Source organism: Topomyia yanbarensis, chromosome 1, assembly GCF_030247195.1.
Source record: "Topomyia yanbarensis strain Yona2022 chromosome 1, ASM3024719v1, whole genome shotgun sequence".
Classification (NCBI taxonomy): domain Eukaryota; kingdom Metazoa; phylum Arthropoda; class Insecta; order Diptera; family Culicidae; genus Topomyia; species Topomyia yanbarensis.
Window position 1 is genome coordinate 11,224,264 of NC_080670.1, and position 12,253 is coordinate 11,236,516.

The window sequence follows — 12,253 nt, forward strand, 5'->3', positions numbered from 1 at the left end:
ATAACGGTTAAACAACTCTGTGATCATTTAGAGGCAGCAAAGATGACTGATCACCTCAACAATCCTATGCTGGTGCAGGAAATCGTAGACAAACTTCCTCCAACCTATAAATTGGAATGGGTTCGCTTCAAGCGGAGCAAAATTGGCACTCCTCTCAGAGTCTTTACGGATTTCATGACCGGTATAGTTTCCGACGTGTCCGAAGTAAGCGAGTTCTCAATCGTGGATTCGGAAGATCCGCCCCGCTTTAGTAAAATGCGACCAAAGAAGGAGTTCATGCATGTACACACCTCCACGTCGAATGGAAGGGAGTTGTCACCGGACAGGAAGTCCAAATTGCTCTGTTGGCTGTGCAGAGGAGCAGAACATAAAATCAGGTTTTGTGAGGAGTTTAAACAGCTCAGTGTTTCGGAACGCTTCAAAGTCGCAGAACGATTCGGTTTGTGCGTTCTATGCTTGAACAACCACGGAAAAAACCGCTGCAACCACTTCGCTGTAATGTGATGAATTGTCAAGGCAATCATCATCCGCTTCTCCACCGCGCAAGCAATACAGTGCCGGTGGTAGAAGCTAAATGCAATACTCACTCTCGCTTGAGTCGTTCCGTTATTTTCCGAATGGTGCCCGTGACCATACATGCTGGAAGCACTATGTTGGACGTCCTGGCGTTTCTGGATGAAGGTTCGTCAGTGACTCTAATCGAGGACGATATAGTCACCCAACTGAAAATAAGCGGGGAGGCCGAACCACTGGTTGTAACTTGGACTGGAAACGTGAAACGCTACGAAAATCAATCGAAGAAGGTGAACTTAACGGTGTCCGCGAGAGATGCGGCCGAAAAATTGCCATTGCTCAACGTGCGTACAGTAACGCAGCTTGATTTGCCAAAGCAACGTATAAAGTTCCAGGAAATCGCCGAGCATTATCCTCATCTGCGTGACATACCAGTGAAGGATTACACCCTGGAGGAGCCAAAATTAATGATTGGACTGGATAATGTGCATCTATTTGCTCCCATTGAATCGAGGATAGGGCAACCGGGTGACCCAATTGGCGTGAAGTCGCTGCTAGGCTGGACGGTATATGGACCAGTGAAACAACCATCAATGCAAGATGCGTATATGAATCTGCACGATGTAATACCTGTTACGAATCAGGATTTACATGATATCTTACGAAACCAGTTTGTACTGGAGGAGGCGGGTATTTCGGCTGTAGTACCAGAGTCGGTTGAAGACGAACGAGCTCGAGCTATCTTGAAAGCAACAACGATTCGAGTGGATGGTCGTTTTGAAACAGGGCTGATTTGGCGTGCGGATCAACGACGATTTCCGAACAGTTATCCAATGGCCGAAAGGCGAATGAAGGCGCTAGAAAGAAAACTGGAGAGAGATCCGGAACTACACCGCAGGGTAAACCAGCAAATACAAGACTACGAGACAAAGGGCTACGCACACAAAATTACCGCAAAGGAGCTCTCTGAAACGGATCCAGCGAGTGTCTGGTATCTCCCGCTAAATGTTGTACTGAATCCACGAAAACCGGGAAAATTACGTTTGGTGTGGGATGCGGCTGCGTCGGTAAATGGAGTTTCACTGAATTCCGAATTGTTGAAAGGTCCTGATATGCTGACATGTCTTCCTGGCGTAATTCAACGTTTTCGAGAACGACGTTTCGGGTTCGGTGGTGATATCAAAGAAATGTACCACCAGCTTCGAATCCGGGTTAAGGACAAGCAAGCCCAACGGTTCCTATACCGGTTTGATTCAGCGCAGCCTGTGCAGATTTATGTGATGGATGTGGCAACGTTTGGTTCGACCTGTTCACCCTGTTCTGCGCAGTTCGTGAAAAATCTGAATGCCGAAAATTTTGAAAAACAATATCCGGACGCAGCAGCAGCAATCATCGAAAAACACTATGTTGATGACTATTTCGACAGTGTGGATACCGTCGAGGAGGCGATTAAGCGAGCAAGCGAGGTAAGACTGATCCACTTACAAGGGGGATTTGAAATTCGAAATTGGGTTTCCAATTCCAAAGAGTTTTTACAAGCAATGGGCGAGCAATGCTGTAACCACTCCATACATTTTCATCAAGATAAGGAAACAGAAATGGAGAGAGTTTTGGGAATTGTATGGGACCCCAATAGAGACGTTTTATCCTTTTCTACAACACCGCGGGTGGATTTTCAGTCAATGCTCTTTGGTGCTGAGCGCCCAACGAAAAGGGCCGTTCTCAGTTGTGTCATGGCCATGTTCGACCCACTAGGTTTCCTATCGCCGTTCACGATAATTGGAAGAATACTAGTGCAGGACTTGTGGAGGACGGGTTGTGGATGGGATGAACTGATTGATGATCTGTCGTTCGAAAAATGGACCAAGTGGACTAAAATGTTGCCAGAGATCGCCAAAATTCAAGTACCGAGAAGTTATTTTGGAGAGGCACGATCTGATCAGTACGAGAATCTTCAGTTGCATGTCTTCACCGATGCGAGTGAAAATGCATATGGCTGCGTAGCATACTTTCGGATCGAAATTGATGGGGAGGTTTGCTGTGCGTTAGTAATGAGTCGAAGCAAGGTGGCTCCACTCAAACAACTTACCATCCCGCGGCTTGAACTGCAGGCTGCTGTGCTAGGTGCCCGATTGGCGGAATCTATTCGGCGCAATCATAGCTTGAAAATTAACCAACAGTTCATCTGGACAGATTCGCGGAATGTCCTTTCTTGGATCAAATCCGACCAACGGCGATACCGACAGTATGTGGGCTTTCGCATAGGTGATATCCTCAGTCACACTAGCGTATCGGACTGGCGATGGGTTCCGACGCTAAATAATGAAGCGGATCGAGTAACGAAATGGAAGCGCGGAGCGAGCTTACACTCAAATAGCTCTTGGTTTAAGGGAGCGGACATTCTGTTCCGCAAGGAAATGGAATGGCCAGAGCAGCCCGTGATACCGGCAAACATCAACGAAGAACTGAAAGCGCATTTGCTTGTCCATGATGTCACACTATCGTGTGCACTTTTAGACATATCTCGTATCTCAAAGTGGCGAATTCTAGTGCGTACGATGGCGTGCGTTTATAGATTCGTGTCCAACTGTCGGCGGAAAATCGAAGGCCGTCCAATTGAAACACTGAAGGCAACAAAGAGCCAGGCGAAGTACTTGAAGAAAGTAGATTGGATGATGGAGCGTAAGCCTTTGAAGCAGGAAGAGTACGAGAAAGCGGAATACTATCTTTTTAAGGCTGCGCAGTCGGAAGTGTACGAGGACGAACTAAAAGTGTTGTTACACAATCGGGAACATCCGGTGGACAAATGGTTAACTGTAGAGACGTCTAGTCCGTTATATAAACTAGCTCCTCTTGTAGACGATAAAGGGATGGTGCGTATGGAAGGCAGGACGAAAAACGCAGAATTTCTGCCCTTCGATCTTCGTTTTCCGATTATTTTACCAAAGGAGCATCCTCTGACAGCGAAGCTTGTGCAACACTATCATGAGAAATTTGGTCACGGATATCGGGAAACTGTAAAGAATGAACTAAAACAGCGCTTCTATGTTCACGGTATTGGAGGAGTCGTTCAAAAGGTGGCGAAGGCTTGTGTTTGGTGTCGAGTTAATCGTAGTCGTCCACATACTCCAAGGATGGCGCCTTTACCTATCCAACGGCTAATCCCATATCAACGTCCATTCAGCTACGTCGGTGTAGACTATTTAGGTCCATTCGAAGTGGTGGTAGGTCGCCGTAAGGAAAAACGCTGGATTGTGTTGTTTACTTGCCTGGTGATACGGGCAATCCATTTGGAGGTGGCCTGCAGCCTCACCACGCAAGCATGTTTGATGGCTATTCGAAGATTTGTTTGTCGTCGAGGGCCGCCTTTGGAGTTCATCTCCGATAATGGAACTAATTTTAGAGGTGCGAGCAGAGAGCTTGAGGAGATGGTCAGAAACATTAGTGAGGAGTGTGCCAACGAATTTACCAGCGCTCGTGTAAAGTGGAGTTTTAATCCTCCAGCCGCTCCACACATGGGGGGCGTTTGGGAGAGACTGGTTCGATCGGTAAAAGAAGCGTTGGAGGTGATGGATGATGGAAGGAAACTGACCGATGAAATCCTTCTTACATCAATGAACGAAGCGGAGGATATGATTAATTCGCGGCCGCTAACGTATGTATCGCTGGCAAATGATGCTGAGATGTTAACACCAAACCATTTTCTTCGGGGAGTGTCCCCGAATGAACCTCAACTAACTCCTCCTCCTCCTCATTCGGCAGAAGCGCTGCGGAATGCTTATCAGCGATCGCAGCAGCTGGCAACACAGCTGTGGAATCGCTGGATTAAGGAATATCTGCCGACCCTTAATCAACGAACGAAGTGGTTCAATGAGACGAAACAGTTGGAAGTCGGAGATCTTGTTTACGTCGTTGAAGGAGATAAACGGAAGCAATGGGTACGTGGAGTCGTCGAGGAACTTATTGGGTCTAGCGACGGACGAATACGGCAAGCTTGGATTCGTACGAGATCGGGAACGTATAAACGGGCTACGGCTAAGTTGGCTGTACTGGAGATAAGAGACAGTAACACTGATCCGGATGCGGTCATCGAACCAGGATTACGGGCCGGGGAAATGTTGTGAACAGCCCCACTGGGTTGTTGGCCACTACAGCCATAACGATGCGTCTTGCAACACGCCAGTAAACAGACTCAGGCTAATCTGTCATAACTGGCACCTAGGCGAAGGAAGAACAGGTATACCATTGTGCACATCGATAAAGTTCAAGTTTCTGGATGTAAACTATCAGAACGACTTGTAGACGGCGCCGGTGGTTGAGTGGTAAGCGTTACCGCCACTCATTCCAGTTGCCTGGGTTCAATTCCAGCCGAGGTCGTTGAGATTTTTCTGAGGTGAAAAAATCAGTGGTCACGTCTTCCTTCGGAAGGAAAGTAAAGCCGTTGGTCCCCGGTCTATGACTTTGGTGGATCGATATCTAGTCCAGATAGTGAAGTCACCTCTCTGGCGTCGGTAAGGAAGAAGTAGATCCAACTTCTATACTCTTACTAACAAAAATATCCTCCTCCTGTGATACTTTGTGGATTGCGCAGTAGCATATACGGCCTCTAGCAAGAGCAAGTATCGGACTAACCATTCCTTCCCTTTCCTTCCGCGATCTACTTTCGGGCCTGGCCGGCGCCGGTATTGAACAATAAACACTTTAGGATTACCAGGAGTTGCACATTGAAAGATGTTTCGCTATTTCCAAGCATAATTATCTACTTATTCTCTGTTCAACTTCAGCTAGTCAAGATCGATAACGGAGTAGCAGTCAGGGGTGGTCGCACAAGCTCAAGCTCAATATTAGAACTACTTGTAATGTTTTTTATGAAAATGTAAACAGGTCCTTGCTTGACTGATTCAAACCACAAGAATTAAACGATAGATAATCCAGCAAAAGGTTAAACGACTCAACTGATTTGATACAGATATCGACACAGAATTTTCGAAGAGTAAATACAGATGAAAAGATTTTTAGGACAAAAATACAGATTTAATTTTGGCAACCCTGGTGACGCGTACCCGTTTTAATCAGTTTTTGTTCTTATGTCGAACGGGTAAGATCATGGCTGCAGCGTCTGGGCACTACAATAAGCGGTAGACGCTATGCATTTTCGGCAGCGGTGGCCGTGTGCGGATTTTCCGGGTACCAGCACGGTGTCACAGAATGACTTGGGGGGGGCGGGGTGGTTTGGATTTAATTCAATACGGTGTGTGCTGCTTAAGAGTGTTGCGTTTGAAAAAAATATATTTATTTTTATGCATACGTGTGCGTTGTAACTTGTTAATCCATGTTTACGGCGCTTTGTAGCTGCGTAGGGTAAAGAGCCTATTGGTTTTCATGTTTCATATTTCGGTTATATGTTTTTTATCAATAAGGCATCTGACAACGTGCTTCTGTAGTTATTGCACTGTTCAGCAGCGTAGTATTTTATATAGGAGAGTACACTCAGGTTTTTTTACGTGGATTTTGAACTTTACGCGGTTTTCATTTACACGGCCTGTATCCCCTGCGTGAAAAATCTGAGTGTAATTGCATCGGAAACAATCACATTCCCAGCAGAACTTTTTGTTTTCTAATTTCAAACACTTTTGTTTCGTACTGCACACAACGGAAAATTTTAAAACAGAACTTACCGTCCCAGCAGCAGTTGAAGCGGGTGTTCTTTTTCGATTCAAATTCAAGCCATGTCTTAAGCGTTACTGGATTTAAAATTGTTTTCCCAGTTTATCCAGTCAGAATATCTGTCCTACCCTATGTATTTAAAACACAGTTCTAATTGCGTTTTAAGGTATACAACAAATACGGTTGGGTATACTAATTTAAATTTTAAAATAAATCTGTTTTAAATTATGCAACAAACTCCGGTACTGAAGATATAATTATGTCAGTCCTATTACCACATAAAACACCTATATAACATAAAACGCTGCAGAATTGGTTTAATAATACAATGTTTACACTACAGAGTTATAACACGTTTTAATAATTAGCAACAAGAAAAATGTCACCAAGATAGCATAAAAACCCGTTTTAACTGGTAGTGCGAACGTTGCATAACAATGTAATTTATCAAATAATTTCATTTTTTCCACCACTAATCGGTCAAGAAATACTTAAACTTAAGATTGTTTACTTAAGTTCTTTAGTACATTATTGAAAATTTAAATGGAAAATGAAATTTCATATTTCATGGAGAATCTGTATATTTCCGTTGGCGGGCGTGGGCTTCCTCATCACAGCTCTCAATATGAAACTTTTCTTTTGAATATATTTTCTGGACAGACCAGCCTATTTTTACTAGATGGATCAGCCAAATAATGCCAATCACCTAGTGAGATACTTGATTAATTAATAGATTACCGTTAAAAGACCTTCAATAAATTATGTTTTGATGGGGAGGGTATATAGCAAATTGTAACATATGAAAACAGGCGAGTGAACAAGAACGTGAGTCGATATGTGTGATAGATTAAATTCATTTGCCCGCTCTTGAAAAAAGCTACATTTTTAATGTCACCGTGGTCGTGTCCTGTACACAACCCTTTAATTTTTTTGCATCATCGCGAAGGGCTCGGGTGTTTGTATGGTAACGTGTTCGATCGCGTGTGCGTTTGGATGTCGTATGGGCGTTTGTATGTCGCGTGGACGTTTGTATGCCACGTGTATGTAACTTCACGTGTATAAATCCGATTTTATAACTTAATTTTCAGCGTGCTGTTAGGATGTTAGAATAGAGTGAGTTCTCCTACATCACTAGAGTATTTCGGTCATTTTTTTGTTTATTTGACACAGCTCAATGCGCTAGCATAACTGAGCCGTGGGTCTTTTTTGATTTTTCCAATATGTAAAATATAAAAGTTGATTTTCACTAAGGCTATCCATCGGGTCTTGTTGACGCAGCTTGCTGTTGAGATCTTCTTCCTGCGTGTTGAGATCTTCTTCCTGAGCGGTGAAACAGCTGCGTTGTCTGCCGTAACGAGAAGGTCATTCAGTTCGCTTTCTCTCGCGATTTCGTTCGCGTCCATGTCGTCATCGATACAGCATTCATGTTGCTCATGGTCGGATTTTCTTATTTGTTTTTTTGTGTTTGCGGGTCGCTGTTGTAGATCGGTCTTCATCGGTATCTGATTCATTTTTGGTGGTGTTGGTTTGAAAGTAATCGTTGTAATTTCGCTGTTCGTAACGGTAGTTGGTTTAGTGGTCCTGGGCCATATCGTTGAGTTAGTGTTTGTTAATGCGCGGTCCGCAGTCGTTGCTTTAACAACCGGTTGTGGTTTAGCATACGACGGCTGTGTACCGGTCTTGTTCGTAGCAGATGGACTTTCTTTAGCAGCCTCCGAGCAAGGTTTTCCGTGGTGTAGCGGTTGATCACAGAACTGTCACGTAGGAATCTGCCCTGGGTACGTGACCAATGTTCGCTGATTAAATGTAACACCTTGTGTTTTACCATAAATGGTCAGATATGAGGGGATAGGTTTTGTTGGCCGCATTCTCACCACAAGAACTCCAATGCGGAGACCTGGGAAGAAGTTCCTCCACGTGTATTTCGTAATGGCTTCCACTTCACCGTATTTTGACATATGTTGTTTGATAACAGCGTAATTAGTACGCGGTGCCCAGTCGTACGTATGTTCGGATGCTGTATAAAATGTCATTACATTCGACAACGTGCTTCAAGTTGTTCTGCGGAGCAAATGATTCTGCTTGTTTAATGTTTTGGAACGTAATCAGTACCTCATGATGTAGATGATGGTATTGCACAGAATTGACTTCTGCTACGTTGAGCTTCATGTTCACCTTCAACAATTGCTCCACTTCACGGATCGATGGTCCTACTGGACATTAAAAAAAGTTCTGCCGAACCGGGCTATAAACTGGCTTGGCATTGTCACTCATTGTTTGTTCACGTCTCACACAATAGGTACTAGATGTCGAATTTTGTTTTTGAAACTAGACAATGCAGGGCACGGATAAAATTTGATTGCCTGTCCTGCTATAGCAGCGGAGCGATTTTTAGCTTCTGAGCTGCGCAAGATAAGAAACCGAACTGAGTGCCTTCGGTCATGTCACTATGGAACGTGTTGTCTAGTGGATATGAGCATCATTTTTTTCAGATTGGTCCAAATGAAGGTATAGACTTCGGCTGCTAGGACCGAGAGTAGGGACTTCCGGACATAATGGAATCATAATCGCGAAAACACTGGTGTTTATAGATTCGCTCTTGATATAGCGTTTTATAAGCGCTAAATCGAAGTCACCAGGGTGTTGTCCTGTTGGCGAGATGGCGGGCGTAGGTTTGTATGAATGATCGCGAAGGGCTCGAGCGTTTGAATGTTAACGTATTTGTCGGTTGAGCTAGCATTTATGTAACTTCGCGTGCATAAATTAGATGTTATAACCGTGGGGCATTCGCATATTCGTGTGTATTCTAAAGTGATGGCGCGCGGAAAGTGGGTGTGATACTTAACTTTTAGTGTATGATTCGGAAGCTAGAGGATAGTAAGTTTTCCCGTATCAGTAGGGTTTCCGGTCATGTCGCCATGGAATCAGTGTAAATGAGCGTCATTTTTTCTATTTGTTTCAGCTGAACACGGCTGCTAGAAACGAAGGTAGAAGTTTCTGGACACGATCGATTTATTTGTGCGTTTGTAGGTTCCCGTGTAAGACTGCGCTTATAAGTTTTAGTGCTAAAACATTCACTTATCACCGGGGTGTTTTAGTGTGCATGGATGATCGCGAAGGTCTTAAGCGTTTGTATGTTAATGTGCTGTATGCTAGAAGAAAATGAGATTCCCCATATCACTAGAGCTCCCGATGATGTCGTGTTTAGTGGATATGAGCGGCATTTTTTCAGATTGGTCTAACTGAAGGCATGAGCTTTTGCTACTAGGGCCGAGGGCGCAGTAGAACGCTTATTTAGATCCAAGTTGCTGGCTTATGCTACGGAGGAAGGACTTGGACCTTTCGTAGGTTGAACTATCATATTATTGATGCTCTGCACTCATCTGTAAATGCAGGTAGTGCCAGGTTGCTGGATGGGATGGTCTAACACGACTTGCACCAGATAAACCACAATTCTTAGCAAGATAGCAGATTTCTGCATTTAAAGTTGGCCAATCAACAAGCGAAGTCAGACTGCTCGGTTGAATCAGCACCAGATGCGCTCAGTGTGGTGGATTCAAATCATCCACCCTTGACGGTTAAGTTTTACAGTTCTGCACAAATACTGTTTGTTGTTGAAGTTGATCAACTGTTTCCGTGGAAGTGATTATAACACAATTAGTGCTGGTTTAATGGTGCTTAAACCACAACGTTGACGAGAGTGAAGTTGTTTTTAGAGAAAATTCTTGAGCTGGTTGTGGAGCATGTGCCGCGTGTTCATCCTCGAACGAATCCTAACTGAGGAAAGTGAACTGAGCAGACTGAAGCGTCGGATAGGGGCCAACCTTTGTGCCTAAAAAGGTAGTGTAAATCTCTCAGATGATACACAATGCTAAACTATCGTACTATTTAGGGCCGGATGGAGATCCTGCAGTATTGCTTAAACGGTGTAGCGTTGGTTTAAAATCGCCATCTTGTTTTGCTAAGCGGAGTACTCCCTAACATCTAGAAATCGTCAGGCATGTTTTTTGTACTTAAAAAAGTGTTTGCGTACAATGCACCAACGCCTCCTAACAGACAGTTTATACCGGCCTGAAAGCTGCATGTGATAGAGTTTTGAATTCTAATTGCCAAAATAAATAAGTCGGGGGCTTCTACAATTCTAGTCTATTGGTTGAGCTCATATTAACTTGAGCGTAGGATGACTAAACTAGGTTCATCTCTCACCCTCTCTGACTGGTACAACAACAAATCTGGAGTCCCACAGAGCAGTACCGCAAGCCCTTTGTTAATCTCGTTGTTTATTAATGACATATCCTCCCTACTTTCTCGAGATACACGCTTATTATACGCACATAATGAAAAGAATTTTTGAAACCGTCGATGATTTGTGAGGAGCTACGGAAATTGATCAATAAATATTTCAAGTGATGTAGCTGTAACAAAATGACTCATTATGTACAACTACATCTTCATCGGTCAACCGCTTTAGCGGAGTAACTGTGTCTCTGATCTTAGCTTTACGTTGGACGAACAACTTTTGTTCCGAGAGCATTTCACTTCTATCATCAAAAAGGACGATTTGTAATAATATTCTGGATTGGAAAGGATTTTCCTGGTACTTCGCGTGTCCGCTACTGTTTTTTGTGAAAATCTTTATGGGGCCCGTAATATGATGTATGGATTCATCGCATCGAGCATATTCAGAGGCATTTTGTTTGGCGTACATTCCGCTCTCTACCATAGGGAGATCCTGATAATCTTCCACCTTATGAAGATTCGTGTCTGCTTATTAGAATCGGAACGTCGATGAAAGAAGTGTTTAGTAAACACAGCCCATAATTTCTTGCTGGGTATTTTTGACTTTCCTGTGTTGGGGCAATTTCAACTTCACTGCCGATATCGTCCTTTGCGACATCAAAATCTGCTGCATTTAGAACAACACTGTACGAATTACGAGCTGCCTATTTATAATATGACACTGGAATTCAATCGACAAGCCACCAATTTTAATTTTTGGCCTATCTTTTAGATTTAAATGTTTTGATATTTTGTATTTTTTATTTTAAATCTGTTGACTTGTTTCGAAAAGGTGATGGGTTTTAAACACGTCATCTGGATTAGTTCCATCATCATCGTACTACCAAAATATCCATGGCTTGCGCTCAAAAATCACTGCATTTGGACCAGGCATTATGAATTCTTCATATCCATTTATTATCTTGACCAAGACGTGGTTAGACGATAGCGTTTATTCTGTTTAACTTTTTATATCCGACTATTCTGTTTATCGTGTCGGTAGATCTTCTGCAAATAGTATTAAGACTGCGGGTGGTGGCGTTCTTATCGCAGTAGAACGTTTTTATGCCCATTTAAGAATGGTCATGTATCCAACTCAAACCGGCCTTTCCCGTCTCAAGTTTCATTAGGACTGTAAGTCGGATGATAAACAATTTTAGGCCAGTTTGTTTCTACAAGGAAATTCATTTTTTTTTCCTCAATTCTTCTTCCGATCTCACTGCCTTAGAATTTTTACACCGTCCCTGCTTTGTGACGATCCAGTATTTGTAAATTGACTAAATTAAATTTCGGTGCATTCGGGGCTTTATGATCATTGGGTACGGCTTTTCACTACTCCAGAACGTCTTTCGAGTAATGGCATGAGGCTAATGCGGCGACCAAAAAAGCATAGGGTCATCGTGAGACCTCAAAAGTCGAATTATACGCTTTTCGAGGCATTCTATCATGTACACATGTCCACGAACCGTTCCATTTGTCACAGATGGGGTACTTCGTTTTCCACACGACCAAATTGCCTGCCAAATCATGTATTTTTTGGCAAACTTAGATATCTTCTGTTTAATAACTTCTTTGGGGACGTCAAACTTATGATTAGCAGTGAAGAAAGGGAGCACAGCAAGCTGCGAAAAATTTGCTTTCAGCTATTTGAAATGAATGCCAATTGACTCCGTACTCTCTTTAATATCATATAACGACTGAACAAAATAATTCACAAGGAGTGCCGTTTCCAACCTTTACCGTAAATGAATCGCTCGATACGCAGTACGATAGTTCCGGAAGCCCAAGTATTAGT

General features: G+C 43.3%; 1 protein-coding gene across 1 annotated transcript; it reads left to right on the plus strand.

The window, feature by feature from the left end:
• The first annotated feature begins 650 nt into the window (after positions 1–650).
• LOC131693520 (uncharacterized) lies at positions 651–4,637 on the plus strand. Its single transcript, XM_058981424.1, has 2 exons — positions 651–1,979; positions 2,193–4,637. Exons 1-2 carry the CDS (start codon positions 651–653, stop codon positions 4,635–4,637), a joined length of 3,774 nt encoding a protein of 1,257 aa, XP_058837407.1.
• The last annotated feature ends 7,616 nt before the right edge of the window (positions 4,638–12,253 follow it).

What these genes read in the sequence shown, in the direction of transcription:
- LOC131693520 (XM_058981424.1), top strand. Translation starts at nt 651, where the DNA reads ATGTTGGACGTCCTGGCGTTTCTGGATGAAGGTTCGTCAGTGACTCTA. An exon ending in CGATTAAGCGAGCAAGCGAG is followed by an intron (nt 1,980 to 2,192) that starts GTAAGACTGATC and finishes GTGGATTTTCAG; the next exon opens with TCAATGCTCTTTGGTGCTGA.